The 20550-nt window shown below is 44.6% G+C and overlaps 1 protein-coding gene across 2 annotated transcripts; it reads left to right on the forward strand.

The window, feature by feature from the left end:
- Positions 1-780: 780 nt before the first annotated feature.
- NFE2L3 (NFE2 like bZIP transcription factor 3) lies at positions 781-20220 on the forward strand. Of its 2 annotated transcripts, XM_057418342.1 has the most exons (4): positions 781-925; positions 15504-15605; positions 16552-16635; positions 19002-20220. In XM_057418342.1, exons 1-4 carry the CDS (start codon positions 917-919, stop codon positions 20214-20216), a joined length of 1410 nt encoding a protein of 469 aa, XP_057274325.1. In that variant the 5' UTR covers positions 781-916; the 3' UTR covers positions 20217-20220. The 2 variants fall into 2 exon arrangements, with proteins under 2 accessions (XP_057274325.1, XP_057274324.1); XM_057418341.1 differs by lacking the exon at positions 781-925 and having other exon boundaries at positions 15462-15605.
- Positions 20221-20550: the final 330 nt, after the last annotated feature.

Genomic DNA, 20550 nt, shown 5'->3' on the forward strand with positions numbered 1-20550 from the left:
ATCACACTAGGCACACAAGGGAAATGTCATGCATGATAACAGAGAAATGAGAAACTGCACTCGTTACACAGAGGTATCACCGAAGACACGACACTTTCAGGGTCTGACCGAACAGCCTTATCCCTTGTAAATGCCAAAACAAGTCTGAAACACCCAGATAAGCAGAAGTGATGAGAGGTGATAAAAGGCTTTTTCAGAAGGCAGAGAGAGAAAAAACTGTCAGAAAAGATCCTCTCTCTAGCATGAGAGAGCAAGTTCAGGTAGTGCTAAGTAGATGTGTTGTGGAAAATGCAGTTCCGTAGGTGCGAAAGCAAAGGCATTGAATAGATATTTAGACACCAGGTTGATTGTAAATAAAAACTGTACCGGTATTCATTTTATTTAATTGTATTTTATTTTATGATTCTAAGAACTGGGAGGGAGAAGAAAATTTCCTACCAGAGGCAGGTAGAGAAGAATGTCTTTGCATTTTCACACTACCCTGCTCCCTCCCCAACCTCCCCGCTCCCGCACTTTCCAACCCGAGCTGTATCTCCCGCTCGCGGCAGCCAATGAAGGCTATTTCTCGCCCCGGACGCGCACGAAGCTCCCCAGGACACAGGTGGGGCGCGGGTGTGCCGGATGTCCGCGTCCCCCTCCCGCATCCCCGTCCCGCCGCCTCCCCCGGGGGAAGGGCCGGTGCGGTGGCAGCGGGACGGGTTAGTGCCCGGTCCGTGTCCTGCCCCCCCGCCCGCACCCGCCATGGGCGGTGCTGCCTCCGGGCAGTCGCCGTTCGCGGCCGCTCCGCGCCTGCCCGCGCTGCGCTGGCAGCCGGACCTGCCCCGGCGGGTGCCAGCCCCGCCCGGGGGAGCCGCCCCTCGCCCCGCCGCGGCTGGAGGATGGGGCGGCGGCGGCCTCAGGCGGAGTCGGCTGCCCCATGGCGCAGGTAAGGGAAGCGGCCGCGGGGCGGCCCCGAGGGCGCGGGTAGCGGCAGCCTGGCAGAGCGGGGTGTGCGCGTCCCCGGGGCGGGCAGTGGAGATGCGGGGTGAGCTGTGGGGACGCTTTTCTGAGAGACACCGCCACAAACGAGAGAGGACGGGCACAGCCAGAAGCGTGCGGGGCTGACCCGAGCGCTGCCCGCTCCCGCGGTGAGCCCCCGTCCCGGGAGGGCAAAGCGAGCCCAGCGGCAGGTTGCACAGTACTGCCGTGCGGCCTTCTGCGAGGGGAGCGGCTGGTGGGGGCTCTGCAAGCGCCGGAGCGGGGTCAGCCCGTCGGAGCTCCCCGGCCTGGACACATGCGTTGCCCCAGCGCAGCTGCTCAAGGCAGGGCTGCAGGGCCGGCACTGGCGCCTCTGCTTGGTGTTTCCGCCGGAGTCGCTCGGTTTATTTCATGCGGGCACACAGGTAGCTCGAGAATGTCATGAGGCGGCAGAAATGCAGCTTCTCCACAGCGCATCGTGACAAGGAGCCAAACGGCACCCCTCACTTTGGGAAGGGCATGTCTATGTCGTATTCAGGTAACTACACTTGTCAGGAACATTTCTTACTTCTTAGGAGTCTTACTGTGCCAGGGCTAGCCTCCAGCCTCGTTTTTTCTGCTTCTGTTCTCATCGTGGCATCTTGAACAATAGGCCCAGGCAGTAAGTACCCAGCAGTGAGGGCTGACTTCCCTATTTCGGTCATGCAACAAGCGGTCCTTACTGCCTGTGCAAGCTGCCCGGCCCCTCATCCTGCGGAAGAGCTGTGTACGCCTGAAACTCGAAGATTAGCCAAGCCACTTAGCTGCAGGGGCTGCTCCTCTGAGTTAAGTCGGTAGTGGGCATAGAGTTTCGTGTGGTTTATGGTCTGAGAGTTGTGATACGCTGTGCGGATACAGGAGGTATGGTAGATGGTGGTTTTGTGGCTTTGATGTTCAGTACGTTTTGAAATACCAAGTTGACCTACCAACAGTTTTCAAGCTGGTTTTGAACCATTGTGAATAGCTGGTTCTTATTATGAGTTAATGAATCAGCACCAACTGATAATTGTATTTGTCTCCCATAGTCAGTTTTCTTTTTTTTTTTTCCTCTTTTTTTCTTTTTTTCCTCCTATGTTAGCTTGGTAATTTTTGTGAAGTACTTGCAAAATGAGTTGCAAAACCCTAACTGTAAGAGATCACTCCTTTCTGTGGAGAGAAGATGATTCATTTCTTTGCTAAAGTAGGTCTGGGCCTCTCTCAAGCACATTTTATTTAAGTGGAAGGATGATTGCAGCAAGATAAGGCAGTGTTCAGTTCTTGACCTAAAATGTAAATGTGAAAACCACCATGCCCCTTCCACCAGGCTTTTTTTGGACCTGAAGACAGGTCCATAACATGAAACACAGAGGAAAAAGTTGATCTTTGTGTTAAAGGTGACCTCTGTAGGTTTGAGTAAGCCTGCTTGTGCTGTCAAAAAGTTATTGTAGAGTATAATGGATTTCAAAGTGTCTTAGCTGATTTATAACCTTCATTTTGCCTTTTATAAAAATAGACCTGAGCTATTTTTAACATTTCTCTTATCCACGCTAGATCGGGCCGAGGAGTCTGTGTAAACAGATGAAAGTGATTGTTTTGTTCTGTTCGGTATTGTGTGGTGTTCTGAAAAGTTAGCAGCTGGATTCAGCCACCCCGGATTAATTTTATTCATTGGGCTCCAGTCCCTGCTGAGAACATCACTGGCAACACAATGTGAGCTGTTGATCCTAGTCCTTAGGGAGCTGGTATTTAAAACCACTCTGGGAGACAACTGCACATGAAAAAGAAACTTAATTCAGGGGCTGAAGCACGCTGTTGGAGTGTGCTCAACTGTACGGGGTTGTCTGGCCTATGTCTCTGTTTTGCGCTAACATGAGATGTGCTGTAGTGTTAGGACAGCCTGAGCACTTTGTCTTTGATGATGAGTAAAGCAAACAGGTGGGTTCCTGCATTCAGATTGCTGCCTGGCAGACAGGGATCAGCCCTAACCTTTATAGTCACTGTGTTCCTGTTGTCCAAAAAGCAGATTCGTGCTTGGCATTGATTCAGAGAAAACTCCAGGAACAAACTCGCCGGCAAAGTTTAAGTTGACAAGCAGGTATCCTTTTTGCGGCGCCGGGAGACACGGGGGATAGCTCCTCCTAACAAGTGTCACCGTATTGCTACACAAGCCGTCCTTATCTAGTCACTGGGCATATATACATATTCATGAGGCTACGCATGAGTTACATCATTTTCCAGAAAGTTTCCCACATGCATACACAAATGTGATGGGGGTCTTTAAGGGTCGTTTACTTCTCCCAACAATCTTCATCACTTCTGGCTGTCGTTGAAGCACCAGCTTAATTAACATTACAGACATAGCAATCATCCTGTCCTTCTACTTATCAGTTAGTTTAACTGCTCCCATCCTGGACATCTGCTAGTCCGGGATACTCCCCAGTAGATGTTTACATCATCTTAATGGGTTCATTAACACCAAAAACATAGCAGTCATCCTGGCCTACTTACCAGTTAGTTTAACTGTGCCCATCCTGGACATCTGCTAGTCCCAGATACTCCCCATCCCCAGGTCCCCTTTTTTCTATTTTGTTTTTCATACACTTTTTGTACTAAGGTCCTAAGGACCTGAAACTATGTCAGCTACCTTCAAGCACCGCAGTTATTTTCCGTTACAAAGCCATCAAACTTAACCTTACTTAGAACTGATTACATTTTGTGCTTTTGTGCCTCCTTGTCTCAGCATGCAGCAAACCAATTCCACATGCTCAGGAGAGATGTGTTTATTCAGGCCTGGGTGCTCTGTGGACTGTTTCACAAATCAAGCACATCAAGACCAGTTTTCTTGTTCCATTTGTACACCAAAGTTAGAAGGTGGTACAGATGCAGTGATTGCTTGCAATCTGCATATGCTATTTGCAGTGTCATTCCTTCTAATCACTATGCCTGCTCAGGGGAGGGGTCTTCACCTGGGCCATGGTCTTTTTGACCCATAGGTGTGATTTTTAATGTTGTAATGAAAGCAGTTCACTTTGAGACACTTTAAAAGTTGGTTTCACTGCCGAGTTGGTTAATTTAATGGTCATTTTGCCAAGCTGTCAAATAACTTATCCTTAGTACAAGCAATCCTGGATGTTCTCCTTTGATCTTTCAAACAGGACCAGGACCTGGTTTTCACTTATGAATACCTTATTGTTAAGGAAGGCCATCTTGCCCCATGGCCAAGATCCTAATACATACAGTAACTATGATTACCAACAGCAGATGTACAATATATTCCCAGCAAGCTATTTCATTCAGTCTGTTTCTGTAATCAAATGTAAATTTGCTGATGAAATGTAAATGCCACAATATTTTGTTGCCTTACAAATAACAATAGCAAAATATATTTCTTCTGAAATACATGTTTTAATGAAGAAAACAATTGTAAGATCTCAGAGTCTTGTTACCCATTTTCTTGGATGCATGTGTGTAACAGGGCTCAGCAGTAACTGTCCTGGGTTCAGCAGTAGCAGTCATTTTCATCCTTCTTTAGTACCTGGTGCAGTGCTCTGGTTTTGACTTCCAGCCTGGGAACAACACTGATAACACCGATGTTTTCAGTTGCTGCTCAGTAACGTTTACTCTGACCAAGGACTTTGTGAGTCTCATGCTCTGCCAAGGAGCAGGGGAAGCCGTGAGGAAGCAGAGACAGGACACCTGACCCAAACTAGCCAAAGAGGTATTCCATACCACAGCACGTCATGCTCACTATATAAACTGGGGCAGTTACCCAGAAGAGCTAGATCACTGCTTGGGTTGGGCTGGGTATTGGTTAGTGGGTGGTGAGCAGTTGAATTCTCTTCCCTTGTTATCTCCCTTATCATTATTACTGGTGGTAGCAGCGGTGGTTTGTGTTATACCTTAGTTACTGGACTGCTCTTATCTCAATCTGTGGAGTTACATTCTTTTGATTCTCCTCCCCATCCCTCTGGGAGCAGGGGGAGGAAGTGGGGAGAGTGAGCAAGCTGCTGCATGGTTCTGGGTTGCCGGCTGGGCTTAAACCACGACAGATCTTTGTGGCACCCAACATGGGGCACGAACGGTTGAGATAATGACAGATCTGACCAACGTGTGTATAATTGTATTTGCGATAAGCATTCATTGTTTCGGATTAATAGTCACTCGTCACAATGCCGATTTATTTGCTACCAAAATTGTTGCTCTTGATCTTGGAGTTCCAGCATGTCATACCTTACTTACACCTAGTATTTGCTGTGTTAGTGTTTATTGGCTGGGGGGCCTTTTCTAAGTTTCTTGTTTCACTGCACTTTATGGGAATGACTTGTAACACAATAGACTCATTGATCATGAAATTGATCTGGCTTGCCTTCCCAGTGTGGTCACCACCTCTGTACTTTGGGAGGTATATAATGGAAGTGTTTAGCAATTACACATCTTTTTTTTTTTTAACTCCTCGGGTAGTCAACCTATGAAGGAGATATTCCCTCACACCCTCTGCTCCCCCACCAGACTATTTACAGTGGGAGTAGATTCTGGAAGGGTTAAAGATCCTGAATATCTTTTCAATGCCATTGAAAGTTGCTGCAAATGCTCTCTATGTTTTGCCTAATGTGTGACCACCCTGAGAACACTCGATCTTGTCCAATCATGGAAGCTAACAGGATCCAGCTCGGGTCTTGTCTAGGGTTAAATAACGATATAGGAGGACCAACGAGAGATTTTCCCTGAGGCTGGACATCCATGAGTGGCAGGGTGTGTGGGATACTATGGGCAAGTATCTAGTCCAGTGGGTCCCTCCAGTGCTTTGAAAGTGTCGGAGATGGAAGGCAGCTGTATGGAGTACTGGACGACAAGTTGCAGAAACTGCTGACGGAGAGGGTGAATCGAGTCAGTTTGCCGAGGTGAAAGCCATCCAGCTGGCGCTGGACATTGCTGAACAAGAAAAGTGGCCAGTACTTTATCTCTATACTGACTCATGGGTGGTGGCAAATGCCCTGTGGGGGTCGTTGAAGCAATGGAAGCAGAGCAACTGGCAACGCAGAGGTAAACCCATCTGGGCTGCTGCACTGTGGAAAGATATTGCTGCCCACGTGCAGAACCTGAGGGCGAAGGTATGCCATGTAGATACCCATGTACCCAAGAGTTGGGCCACTGAGGAACACCAGAACAACCAACAAGTGGATAAAGCGGCTAAGATTGAAGTGGCTCAGATGGACTTAGATTGGCAACATAAAGGTGAATTATTTTTGGCCCGGTGGGCCCATGACACTTCAGGCCATCAGGGCAGAGATGCAACATATAGATGGGCTCGTGATCGAGGGGTGGACTTAACAATGGACACTATTGCCCAGGTTATTGTCCTGGGTTCAGCAGTAGCAGTCATGTTTTTTTTTCCTTTGTGTTAACTGGTGCAGTGCTGTGTTTTGACTTCTAGTTTGAGAACAGTGTTGGTGAAGCCGATGTTTTCGGTTGTTGCTAAGTGATGTTTACCCTGACCAAGGACTCTGTGAGGCTCATGCTCTGCCAGGGAGGAGGGGAAGCTGTGAGGAGGCAGAGACGGGGCGCCTGACCCGGGCTAGCCGGGGAGGTATTCCATACCACAGCACGTCATGCCCGGGGTGGGGGGTAACTGGGAGTTACCCGGAAAGACAGGAGCTTCCGGGTGGAACTCGTTTTCTTGGCCGGTGGTATCGTATTCTCTTCCCTTGTTATTTTCCCTTATCATTGTTTTAGCTGATAGTAGCGGTGGTGATTTGTTGCTGGACTGTTCTTGTCTCAACCCGTAGGAGTTGCACTCTCTCGATCCTCCTCCCCGTTCCTCCGGGAGCGGGGAAGGGGAGAGCCCCGGTGCAGGGGGGGGGGGGGGGGAGACGGACACGGACCTTGATTGTTGTCAGCTCGGCACCACTCACTGGGAGTGAGTGAACAAGTTACCTGACTGGGTTTAAACCACGACAGTTCTTCATGAGTGTGAAACATGTGCTGCAATTAAACAAGCCAAGCGCTTAAAGCCTCTTTGGTATGGAGGACGAATATGGGGAGGCCTGGCAGATTGACTTTATCACAATCCCACTGACCTGCCAAGGCAAGCGCCATGTGCTTACCATGGCGGAAGCAAACACCGGATGGCTGGAAACATACGCTGTGCCCCACGCCACTGCCCAGAACACCATCCTGGGCCTTGAGAAACAGATTTTGTGGCTACATGGCACCCCAGAGAGAATTGAGTCAGACAATGGGACTCATTTCTGGAACAACCTTATAGACACTTGGGCCAAAGAGCATGGCATTGAGTGGGTATATCACATCCCCTACCACGCACTACCCTCTGGGAAAATCGAACGGTACAATGGGCTGTTAAAAACTACACTGAGAGCAATGGGTGGGGGAACTTTCAAACATTGGGATACACACTTACCAAAAGCCACCTGGTTGGTCAACACCAGAGGATCTGCCAATAGGGCTGGCCCAGCCCGGTCAGAACTTTTACATACTGTAGAAGGGGATAAAGTTCTTGTGGCGCACATAAAGAATTTGTTGGGGAAGACAGTCTGGGTTATTCCTGCTTCATCTAAAGGCAAACCCACTCATGGGATTGCTTTAACTCAGGGGCCTGGATATACTTGGTGGGTAATGCGGGAAGATGGAGAAGTCCAGTGTGTACCTCAAGGGAATTTGATTTTTCTCCTTCTTAGTAGTTGGTGCAGTGCTGTGTTTTTGACTTCCAGCCTGGGAACAACACTGATAACACCAATGTTTTTAGTTGTTGCTCAGTAATGTTTACTCTGACCAAGGACTTTGTGAGTCTCATGCTCTGCCAGGGAGCAGGGGAAGCCGTGAGGAAGCAGAGACAGGACACCTGACCCAAACTAGCCAAAGAGGTATTCCATACCACAGCACGTCATGCCCAGTATATAAACTGGGGGCAGTTACCCAGAAGGGCTAGATCACTACTCGGTTGGGCTGGGTATCAGTCGGCGGGTAGTGGGCGGTTGTATTCTCTTCCCTTGTTATTTCCCTTATCATTATTATTACTGGTGGTAGCAGTAGAGGTTTGTGTTATACCTTGGTTACTGGACTGTTCTTATCTCAACCTGTGGAGTTACATTCTTTGCATTCTCCTCCCCATCCCACTGGGAGCAGGGAGAGGACGTGGGGAGAGTGAGCGAGCAGGTGTATGGTTCTGAGTTACTGGCTGGGCTTAAACCATGACACAGGACCAGGGATAAAAAATGTTTGTACCACAGCAGAGACCACATGTTAAGAAGTTTTTTGTTATGAATTCTATCTGTAATTCACTGTCCTACATTACTACAGAAGGTTGTAGCAGGTGATTGATAGAAGATGTGCTCCTATGGCTTGAGGGTATTAATTTAGTGCCTTTTGTGCTGTTCTGGCCTGGGGCAGCTACAGAACCAAAGCTTGTAGGTTTGGTTCTCATGGATGTTTAAGACTCAGGCTATGGTACCAGGGCTCCTGCCCAGGTACTGTGAGTTACATCTTTAGAGGGAAAAAGGCTAAAAACTTTAGCTTTGAATAGCCAGGAAAACATGCATCAGTTCATGCAAGGAGATGGAATCATTTCTGTAGTAAACAAAGCTGATTGAGGTCCTACCATTTGCAGACTGCCCCTGACCAAGACACTGTGTGACTGTAGATTTTGGAGTTTTAAGCACAGAAAAAGTAAAAAACCCCTCGAAAACAACCAAAACCCAAACTAAAAAAAAAAAACAAACCCCAAACCCATGCAGCTGACACTGGATATAGGTCTTATATTGGTGGGGAAAAGAGAATCCATCCCACTGGCACATAACCTGGGATGTAGTCCAAACTCTGCTAACTGCATTTTCCTTAGGCTTCTCCCCATAACCTGTCCCAACACTTTTAAAATCAGTTACGTTTGGCCATAGGTCCATTATGCACAATGAACAAGATACATTTTCCAAAGCACCTTAAAAACTGTGTGGGGAAACGGGAGGCCTCAAGATGTTGCATCAGTGCTGTGTATAAGGCAATAGTATTCACAGATACAGAAGAAGTCTCAAGAAGTTTGTGGGACAGCAACGTCTTAGCAAAAGATCTTGCAAGAGTTCAGAACTGCCCTACTTGATTTAGTGGTTTTCTTTTCTCTTTCTCTCTGGATATCACTATTTCTGTGCATGCATATATTTGTGTGCATATATATGTAGACTTTTGAAGAAGGGAGTATAAAAACTGGGTGGATTCCTTATCTTTTGTGGAATATATATATGGGGAATTATTTAGACTAGCAGGAAGTAACTCTTCAGGTTTTTTATCTGTGGCCTGAATCTTACAGTTCTCACTTCCCAAAATCTCACTTTGTCACTTTCCAAATCATGTAAGCCCCCAAGCACTGATGTCTGTGCAGCAGAAGAGGGAGTGCCTGAATGGGGCAGCAGTTGCTGTGCTGGGTCATTGCATGTACATAGGACATGACCCAGATTGGTGTGGGACAGAAAAGGAAGGCCCAAGTAGGTTTGTTATATCTGGATATATTATAGCCTTTATGAAAGATTTTGAAGCCCTTTAAAGAGCTGAATGCCTGTGCTCGATTAAAGAACTCTAATTAATAATTAACAGCATAGCACTGGGGATGTTTGTGAATTGCAGAAGTTAAGGAAGAAGATGCACACTGGATAATTTGTATTGTTTGCACTGTAGTCTCTGTGTTCATGTTTAGAAAAGCAGTTTGGGTCAGGTTATGTAAAACCTCATACATGTATAGTTCTTTGAACACTGTGAGGGTTTCCCAGTATCAAAGCAGTAGAGGGGTGAATCCTGGTCATTTTGGTATCATTTGAAGTACTTACACAGTGAGAATAGTTTGATTTACAGAGTCTTTCTCTTGGTGAGTGTCAGAAGCTTGGTAAAATGAAGGTACATAGAAACCAGGCAGGCTTTTTCCTGAAGGCTTTTCTCTACTCCATGTGAGAGCAGTCCCAGTGAAGCTGTGTGCTTACCTTACAGAACACACTTCAAGTTATTCTTTCTTTTTTCTTTTGAACTCATTGAGCAAAAGGACATGGCAATATTGCTGTGGAGGGACATCTGAAAATAGATAACTGGTCTGGGTACCTGCTCGTGGCTGGCTCTTGCCCACTAGCCGGAATTCAGCTAGGTTAAAGAAGAAGGTGTGTGAAGGATCATGTGGTGTTTCAGAGACAGGTGGGGTAAGAGAGGAGCCTGAGACATTTGAGGTATTTACTGTCCTGAGGGACTGTGATTTCAGTTTTTGTTATGGTGTGCTGCAGGAGGCACAGGGGTTTGAAAAAGCAAAGTCAAACAAGTGGCCAGGAAGGGTGTAGAGGGAATCGGTGATGTGTGGCTGACCTCCACCTGTAGTTTCTTGCTCCCTGGAGAGGCGGGAATTTGTTCCTGCTGTAGGGTGTGCATGGGAATTGTATGTGAGAGGTGATGAGTGGTATCAGGCATAAAGAAGAAACAGAGTGTGGTAAATGTGAAAAATAGAAGAGGAATTACATACAGCGGCAGAGGGAAGGTAAAGATACTCAAATCCCAAAGAAACCAAAGTAACAGACTGTGGATTTTAACAGCTCTCCCTATTCAGAGCTGTGAGTTGGCAGGCATTTTGAGTTGCTGTGAAGCTGATAGCTTGAGAAAGTTGGGAGCTGGATAACTGAGAAAGTAAGTTTGCCCTGGAAGGCTCAAAAGGAAGATAGCTGGAATTAAGTTGTGGATAAAGTTTTATCAGAAAAGGTGGTCCCTTCATACTTCTATATTTATTCAGTGGTGACTGTGTCATACCAATGAGGATACAGTACCAATCTAGCCTGGGTAAAGGTGGAGAGAGAGAGAGAAAGAAAGAAGAGAGTCTCTTACAGAACTCCAATGTCACGTAGTTCATTGACCACAATAGAAAGCATCTTGGGACAGCAGAGGCTTTTTTTAAACTGTACTTAATCTGAGAGAGTGACTGAATAAATCTAATAACTTTCATCATATTCACTGTGAGAGATGTTGTATCCTTTAGGATAAAATCAGTTCCTGGTGCAAAACAACTGCACAGGACCAAATTCACAGAGTGTAAAACTGTTTTTTTTATCTTTTAGAAGCAGTTCTTAAAGTTCATTTTAAAGGGGATGTTGAGCTGTCTTCAGCATGAAAACTGATGTCTTCATTGAAATTAACAGTGATACTATTTGTGTCTGTGCCTTCAACTTATACATCTCTGGCTCCATTTGGGGAGTAGGTTGGTGTAAATTCTGTGTTTATGCTGAACATGTAGAGCGCACGGAGTGTGTGTGTTTTCTGATAGCTGATGTAGGTGAGCCATGCTATGTAAAGCCCTAGCACTTTCGTTTCCGAAATGCATGTTGTTAGAGAGGTGCTAACAACTCACTGCAACAAGTGGAATGCCTATAACAGCGTGCATTTGGTTGCAGCCCAGATGGTATTACTAAGATTTAGAATAGATGTGTCATAGGCATTTGACAGGTGCCACATTTGGAGTCACAGTTATGTACCATTTGATCTACTCAATTGCATTGTTTTCTCTAGGCATATCAAGGATGAGGGGGTCATTAAGAGCAGCCAACATGGCTTTACCAAGGGGAAGTCATGTTTGACCAACCTTATAGCCTTCTATGAGCAAGTAACTAGGTGGATGGATGATGGTAGAGGGGTAGATGTGGTTTTTCTTGATTTCAGTAAGGCATTTGATACTGTCTCCCACAGCATCCTCATAGATAAGCTAAGGAAGTGTGGGCTTGATGATCAGGTAGTGAGGTGGATCAAGAACTGGTTGGAAGGAAGAAGGCAGAGAGTTGTGGTCAATGGGGCAGAATCTAGCTGGAGGTCTGTGACTAGTGGAGTCCCTCAGGGGTCGGTGCTGGGACCAGTGCTGTTTAATATTTTCATCAACGACCTGGATGAGGGAACTGAGTGTACTATCAGCAAGTTTGCTGATGATACTGAACTGGGAGGAGTGGCTGACACACCAGAGGGCTGTGCTGCCATCCAGCAAGACCTGGACAGGCTGGAGAGTTGGGCGGGGAGAAACTTGATGAAATTCAACAAGGGCAAGTGTAGAGTCTTGCATCTGGGGAAGAACAACCCCATGTACCAGTACAGGTTGGGGGCTGACCTGCTGGACAGTAGTGAAGGGGAAAGGGACCTGGGGGTCCTGGTGGGTAGGAGGGTGACCATGAGCCAACACTGTGCCCTTGTGGCCAAGAAGGCCAATGGCATCCTGGGGTGTATTAGAAGGGCGGTGGTTAGTAGGTCGAGAGAGGTCCTTCTTCCCCTCTACTCTGCCCTGGTGAGACCCCATCTGGAATATTGTGTCCAGTTCTGGGCCCCTCAGTTCAAGAAGGACAGGGACCTGCTGGAGAGAGTCCAGCGCAGGGCAACGAAGATGATTAAGGGAATGGAGCATCTCCCTTATGAGGAGAGGCTGAGGGAGCTGGGACTCTTTAGCTTGGAGGAGAGGAGACTGAGGGGTGACCTCATCAATGTTTACAAATATGTAAAGGGTGAGTGTCAGGATGATGGAGCTAGGTGTTTTTCAGTGATGTCCAGTGATAGGACAAGGGGCAATGGGTGTAAACTGGAGCATAGGAGGTTCCATGTGAACATCAGGAAAAATTTCTTTACTGTGAGAGTGACAGAGCACTGGAACAAGTTGCCCAGGGAGGTTGTGGAGTCTCCTACGTTGGAGATATTCAAGGCCCGCCTGGACAAGTTCCTGTGTGATGTACTCTAGGTTACCCTGCTCTTGCAGGAGGGTTGGACTAGATGAACTTTTGAGGTCCCTTCCAACCCTTAGGATTCTGTGATTGTTTGGTTAGAATAGTTTGTTGTAATTTTTTAGCCTAGCCATATATAACATAAAAGTTACTTTGCTGTTTGGTGTTTCCATCTGCCATTCCACTCTCCATGCTTTCTAAACCCTGGCTGCGTTTCAAACAGTGAAGTATTCTTCTGTTCCTATGTTTTCAGGATATTCTAGGGCTCATTATGAATATAGAGAAAAAACAAGAAACATTTTGCTTTTTAGCTGAAATTAAGTAGGTATCAATTGGTAAGATTAATTATCATCACATGTTTTAAGTAAACAGGCAAAGAGCAACATCAGTAGCCTTAGAGCTATAACAGGTCTGCACCTTTAAATTTAATTATTAATTGTATTTAATCCTACAAAGTAGTAAAGTGAAACTACTGGTTATATTACAAGAAGCTGTATTTCTTTTGCCTAACTTCTGCTGGTGTGGGACAATTTTCTGGAAATGGTGCTTAATTAGTCAAACTATGGCAAAGATCACCACGTGTGTGCTGCATCTTTTCAGGTACCAGCAAGGAAAGGGTCAGTTCTACAGAGAAGTCCAGTTAGTAGAGGAGAAAGGGACACAAGTTTGCAGAGAAGCATCTCAAAGGTTAATGACAGTAATGGAGCAATTTAAAGCTTGACAGCTAAGATAAGGAGAATGCAATACAGAGGATTAGAACACAGCATGTGAGCAGGATGCACAAACACAAATCAGCACAAACGTGTCCTTTTGCAAATAATGGTGGTTATCACTGGGGTATTTGTAGAGATAAATCAGAGTCTTAGTGCAGCGAAACAGCTTTCCTGGGGCAGGTACCTCCTGTTCCTTGATGCTGTCTGTACACCCAAGGAAACCACCCTGTCTGCTCTGTTCTGTTGTGGCAAGACGTTTCTGTTACTCCAGACCTAGTTCAGATATTTCTGTACACATGTAGCTATGTGATTGCAGCCCTGTTTGCTAACTGCACACTGATCAGTAGCTGAAAACAGCTTGCTTATGCTTTCTGCTGCTCCTAGAGAGGGGTCTTGTTCACCCATCCAATGCATCATGGTAGATCTATTCATACTTGAATATCATTACAGGTTCTGCTCCCTGCACATTCATTTATGGACAACAAATAATAGGTGGGTGTGCGAAGCAAAAGGAGATATGCTGAGGGATAGTTTGATGTATGCGCATTCAGTTAATGTTGAGATCATTGTACTTAATTGGAAACTGAAGGCTCTGTTTTTAATGTAGTAAGAAAATCTGGAAACCTGCCAGAGCTGGCAGCATCCTTCCAATGAGGTGTACGCCAGGCCACCCACAGAATCATACTTTCTCTCACCTCCACATTGATTCTTGGACCACTTTAAGGAGCAGAGTTAGCATAGATTACTATTTTTCATATTCCAAAGACTGACAAATGGAAGCTGATAGTTGACCTGTGATAAGTTGTACCTTAGTGAAAGGGCAGATGCTACTCGGTTAGAGCTCATCTCTTCAGCCTACAAGGCTGATGAATAATTCGGTAGATCAGGCTTAGCCTCAGATTGCGTTCTCTCATCCAACTGAAACTGGTAAATGGCGGAAGCAAGAATAGAATTTGAGATGCCTTTTATTTTTTTGCTATGTTTTTGAGGGAGCTTTAGTGTAAATGTTCTGCCTTGTGCTTGCACAGACATCTTTCCAAATGCAAATTGAAGGTTGTTTTCAGATAGGGTTGCAGTTTACCTGGAAACAGCCTGCTGTGGGAGGTGTGAACTTCCACACCCTCCAGTGGTAGTAGTGAAAAGGCTGCTGAAATAAAGGGGTTTGGTGATACTAAGTCTTCTACAATCAGCAAAAGTCAGTTTTTTCCTCTGTACAGGGACAAACCACATGTGGTGCTGATCTAGCTCTTGGGCCCACAGTGGTATTACTAGAAGTCAACTACTGTTTCTTCTGCTACCATTAATGCAAAATAAGCAACAAGACAGAAACACTAAAAGTGGCAGCACAGTACTGAGTAAGCAGTATTTATACCTAATCCCTTTTGTCATTAGATGTGTATTCAGACTGCAAAATTAAGCTATCTTTAAAGAAATGCCTTATTCAAAACTATGATATGTCTGATTCTGGGGGAGGTGCCCCTCCTATTCTTTCCTTAGAAGTAGCCTAGCAATCGATCCCAAATGATGTGCGGGCATGGGAAGAAGCATTTTGTTGTTTAGCAGTATTTTTCAGCTGCTCTTCATCACTGGGAAAGCGTAACAAGCTGTTGGGAAGTGTAATGTCAAGAGTAAATCTTTAAAAGCATCATCCAGTGTTTCACTGAAATGATCCCATATGTAGAAATGGGTGCTGTGAACAATCTACAGGGAACAGTCATGATTGCAAATGGCTACATTGGCTTGGATTCATTGTCAAATGACATCCAAAAGACACTGATAGCCCAAACTTTCAATGAAATCACATCATCATGTGTCTGTTTGAGAAGAATTCGTTTCCAGTGTTTATGAGCATCCATTTATACTGCAGATGGGTTCAGTACCTGGGCACTGACAGAAAGGCAGTGACTACGCTCCTGAACTGCCGTTGTCTCATTTTGCCCTCCGAGTCTACACAGAGTCAGTTCATCCACATGAATGAATGGTGCAGTGTGTATCTCATTTGAAATGCTGCAGTTGTGGAAATAGTGCATTTTAAAGATTAATTTTGACAGCATTCTGCTTCATGGAACTGTTTTATTTGTGTCTTCAGGATGTTGACCTGAAAGTATGCCAAGAAGTTTTGGATGACTGCTGTCCACATCAAGGAGATGGTCAGCTGCAACTGCAAAAGGAGGAAGAAGATATAAATCAAGTAAATGATGAAAAAAATGGAAGGGAAAAGTGTGAGGAGGATGTGAGGGAGGATTTACGTCTTGTTACTGAGATAGAGTAGTGACAGAAACAGCGCATGGTTTTGAAAGGAGCATTTGATTTCCTCTTTTCGTTTGGAATGTCCCTTGCAAGGTCAGGAAAGGAGCAGTGACTTCAGACAACACTTTGTGTATGATGCCCCTGTACAGCTTTTCAAAACCTGCCCTCCTCCTCCCCAGTGCAGTTTATGTAGTTGAAATGTTCTACATTTTACAGAAATCGCTCGCAACAAACCATTTGTCAATTTGGTTTTAGTTTCTCCATCGTGAAGGTGGTACATTCGTGGGCAAGGATTTTTTTTGGGACCTACAGACACTAGAGGTGTGGATGCTAAATTACTGTTTTCACCATTCATGTAAAGATTGATGCACAGATGTAGAATTACATTTGGGAAAATGGATTGTTCAGATCTTAACATGTATTGTAATTACAAGGTGGAGAAATAATAATGTTAAACGGAAACGTCTGCACTTTGGGTTTTGTTCTCTCTGAGAGCTGCAATGAAAAGACCATTCTGTCTTCTTGAGATGTTGTAAGAGCAGAGAACATCGGATCCAGGTTTCTTGCCAGCGCCTCTGCTCACCGCTGCCCTGGCAGATAGGCTTTGAAACAATACTTGATTTTTCCAAAGTGGTGGGTAAGTGCAGCCTTGAAGAGCAGGGAAGCCCAGTTCTGCTGTTGTGGGGCGGAGTACGGATGCTCCTGCCATGGAGTTGTTCTGCTTGTTCTAGCAACATGACGTTGTCCCATCAGGACAAAGACTTGATGGCAGGGGTCAGCAGCAGTATTTTACAGAGCTGTGCTCTATTTCCTCACAGACTTGGATTTTTACCTCCTTTTATGTAAAATAACTGTGCTTCATGAAGTGTTTGTTTCTTCTCTCACAGAGCAACCACAACCATGTAGATTCCCTTCTCTCATTAGAGAGCTATTTACAGCTTCTGTCTTCGCAGATGGAAAACATGCTAGAGGTAAATGAGAAAGCACATGTATTGCTAATAGATTGGAATACAGTTAGTGATTACTGAATAATGACTTACTCTGTTTTATCCAGTAATCTCCCACCCCAGGGAATGTATCAGCAAATCAACATAGTTAAACTTACCTGAAGACATTAAAGACACCTTTTGCAGCAGTTCTGCTTGAAAAATTTTCCTCATTAACTTGTTTGGGATATGAAAACTGTAAGTTCCTGTCTTTGCTGTGACCTGGCGCTCAAAGTTGGATGGAGCCCCTGGGCAACATAATTAGTAGAACTAATAATTCCCCTTCTGAAACCTAATCCCAATTCACATTGATAGAGTAACTCAGTAGAGCAACACTGAGTTATTAAGCACTAGCAGCTATTAAGCATTTGTGGTGAAAGATTACAATTGTCATAAATGTTGGGTCGGGTGCTTACAAGGATTCTGCTCTCCAGAACAGATCCATCTTCGCTGCAGATTAGGTCAGTCAGCATTAGGAGCAAACCCATTGTTTTCTTTATCGTCTGGGCTTCTGATACTATTGTTTGCTCTCTGGGTTCCCATCTTCACAAAACCCAGTTATCTTAATTGGGAGTCTCTCTGCTCTCCCACAGCTCATAGCTGCAACCATTAACCATAAAGCTACTCCCTACATTCCTTTCTTGCAGTACTCCAAGGGCATCTTACATATGCTTCCCATTGTAGGAGCCTTCCAGTGTCATTAGTGTTTTCCATGTTAAGTTCATGCTTATCTTTAAAACACCTTGTTTGGGGGCATCTCTAGGTTGGATAGTGCCTCCTAGTCCATAAATTAGCCTCCTCTGTTTAGCTTTGGTACTGGATTGCACACTAACAAGGTTCAGAAGTTTGTCAGTTTAGTTTTATCTGTTCTTTTCATAATTTGAAAGGAATTCGGCTGTAGCCTTTGTGTAGCTGTAAATTTCGGTTGTAATTTTATTTTAAGACTATTAATGCACTGCCATCTTGTGACAACCTATCTGTTGAAAATGGATTGCTTGTTTCTTCCAGGTAGCAAGTCCTTGCAGTGTGGTATAGTTTTTCTATAGTTAAGCTTGCTAAGAATATTCATTTATTTTCAAGAGCTTAATTGAAAATACCAGCTCAATCTCACAGACTACTGGTGGTCTAGTACAAGGTAACTCCCTAGGAAGAGTAAGACAAGACTTTCTTCTGTTATCTGAGCTTCCAGTAAACAGAGAACTTGAGACGTTCTGGTCTTTATTGGTACATCATTCCTTCCCTGTGGAAAGTGCTTTTCACATTCTCTGTTCAATGAACAGCAGTCAGAAAAGTCCTTTCCTGCACCACAATAGGGATGCTCAGCTATGGAGGAATCCTGTCATACACTTCCTACTTGATGTATTTACATTCTTAAGGGGTTTTGTATCATCTATTTTATGACTACTCTGCTTGTCAGCAACTGCCCTGACATAATCTTTGGTAGTGGCTTTGTACTTCTAGGACTCAGCAACCATAAAACCCAGGCCCACAGAAAGTGGGTCTTAATGCTGCTGCAGGACTCGTTTATCATCTGGACCTCAGGTCTGAGAGAACATACAGAAGCTTTATTTTTGTAAAGAAATATTGAGTAGTAATTTAAAGTCAGAAGACACCTACAGAAGGTGTGATCTGGGGACAACACACACACATTTCCTCCAAATCGCTTAGTAAAGGAGTTGACTTGAAATGTAGACACAGTAAACCTCAGTTAAGAAGGGGCTAAAAGTCAAATGTGGCAGCTCACTGCCTCAGAAGCTTTATGAACTGTGAAAGAAAAGCAGTGAGACTGTGACAACATGATTTTTAACATTCCTGTCCTACTCCTCTCTTTTCTTACACCATTATTCTCACTGGCTAAGTCAAGTCCCACAGGTGAGTTATTTATCTTCTTTACAGGGTTAATCTTCTGACAGTTTAGCACCTTGAACCAGCTCACCCTGGAAACTGATGATCGTCATTACTACTACCAGGAAAGGGTCTGCTCCTCTCAGAAGGGCTTTTTCTTAGACCAGACCTGATATAGCTTGTAGGCTGTAGTTTGATGAACACTTGGCAACAGTGCCATTTCTACTTCTCAACACTCACCAGTCCCACACCGTCCTTCACGAGTTCTCCCATCCCTTCAGTCAATTTTCTTCTGCACCCTTCCAGCTGTCATATGCTAACACAGGTTATGCTTTGTAGAAATGGGAAGCAATATTCAAGATAGCTAAAAGAAGACTTTAACATACAAAATTTTTACTTTGAGTCAAATAGTGGAATATTAAAACCCAAGTTGTTTAAGACTGTAGGTGTTGGATGTAGAAGCATTCATTTTGTAAAAGGTTGTGATTTTCCCCTCCATCTTTTAGGTGAGGTTACTGGAAGACATACAAGTTGCTACTTCTAACAGAGGTCAAGACCCATCATCCTCACACCAAAATGTAAGTTCGACAGAGACACTTCATCGTTTCAGTCCTCATGATGCCATGCTACTAAGAACAGACTACTCCACTCACACAAGTTCAGAAACAAGACATTTACAAAGTCAAGAGTCTTTTTCTCAGTCAAGTTATAGTATCACAAATCCAGAGTCACTTCATGGGTCAAATTTGACAGCATTGCTTTCAGCTGCTGACATTAGAAACTTAATGGCCCATGATGATAATTTTGATGAAATTAAACTCATGTCTTTGGCTTTGGAGAATGGCTTTAATACCATAGAAGTTTCTCAGCAATTTGAAGAACCTGGCTCAGATTCAGGATTGTCTTTGAACCCAAGTCACAGCACCGTCTCTTATGCAGTCAGCAGTGAAGGTGCTGTTGAGTACAGTAATGGTGTGAAATCTGCTTCCTTGCTTGGGTTAGGGACTGTTGGAGGCCACTGCCAAGAATACGCTAATTACGGGTATGTGGAATATCCAGGTGACGCAGAGTGTTCTAGAGAAACTACACTTCAGCAGTTTCTTCATAACTACACTTATAATCAGCTGCCAAGTCAAGCAGCACCCGCTCCAGTGCATCAACAGATATGGATGAAGAAACCCAATGAAGTAAAGGGTAGATGCTATAATTCTACTGATACAAAACTTACCAGTGATGAATACCGTGCAAAAGCTCTGAGACTACCATTTTCAGTTGATGAAATTGTGAGCATGCCTGTAGACTCTTTCAATGCCATGATCACAAAGAATCATCTGACAGATACTCAGGTATCACTTCTTCGTGACATCAGACGGAGAGGAAAAAACAAGGTCGCCGCCCAAAACTGTCGGAAACGCAAAATGAATGCTATTCTTAATTTGGAAGAAGATGTGTGTAATCTTCAAACACAAAAGGAGAGCCTTAAAAAGGAACACTCTCAGTGTAGCAGATCAATCAGCCAGATGAAGCAGAAGTTAAACAACTTGTACCATGACATCTTCAGTAGACTGAAGGATGACCAGGGTAGACCTTTTAACCCATGCCAATATGTCATTCATTGCAGTAGCGATGGCAGTGTTTTCATAATACCCAAACAGCTGGTTAAATCTGAGCAGAAACAAGATAATGAAAAAGAGCAGAAACAAAAAGATGGCCAAAGATGACTTTATTTTTCCTGAAAGAGGGGTATTTGTGTGACGGCCTCAGGTCAGTGACTACAGCAGTACAAACAGAAAAAAATACATTTAAGGAGCAAGAACGTTCAAGGGTCTGGCAACAGTGACCTGCTAGAATGTCTACCAGCTGATGCGTCTATATGAGGAAATCTGTTCAGTTTTAATTAAATTGAAGGAGCTAGGCCATCAGTGTAACTGTAGTTATACAGACATATATAAAACTAGGAATTTGGTTTCTAGGGAGAACATGAGTGGGGGAAAAAAAAGCCAGCTTTAGATCAAAGTTACACATGGAAGAAAAACATGATTGTTGTGTACTTGA

This window comes from Pezoporus wallicus, unplaced genomic scaffold, assembly GCF_028554395.1.
Source record: "Pezoporus wallicus isolate ANWC-B61680 ecotype Strahan unplaced genomic scaffold, APGP_CSIRO_Pwel_v1 contig_9789, whole genome shotgun sequence".
In the NCBI taxonomy this organism is placed as follows: domain Eukaryota; kingdom Metazoa; phylum Chordata; class Aves; order Psittaciformes; family Psittacidae; genus Pezoporus; species Pezoporus wallicus.

Excerpts from the sequence above, each read along its gene's own strand:
- NFE2L3 (XM_057418341.1), top strand. The coding sequence starts at position 15,477 with ATGGAACTGTTTTATTTGTGTCTTCAGGATGTTGACCTGAAAGTATGC. Across the intron at positions 15,606-16,551 it reads AGGAAGAAGATATAAATCAA|AGCAACCACAACCATGTAGA; the intron begins GTAAATGATGAA and ends CTTCTCTCACAG. Across the intron at positions 16,636-19,001 it reads AGATGGAAAACATGCTAGAG|GTGAGGTTACTGGAAGACAT; the intron begins GTAAATGAGAAA and ends TCCATCTTTTAG.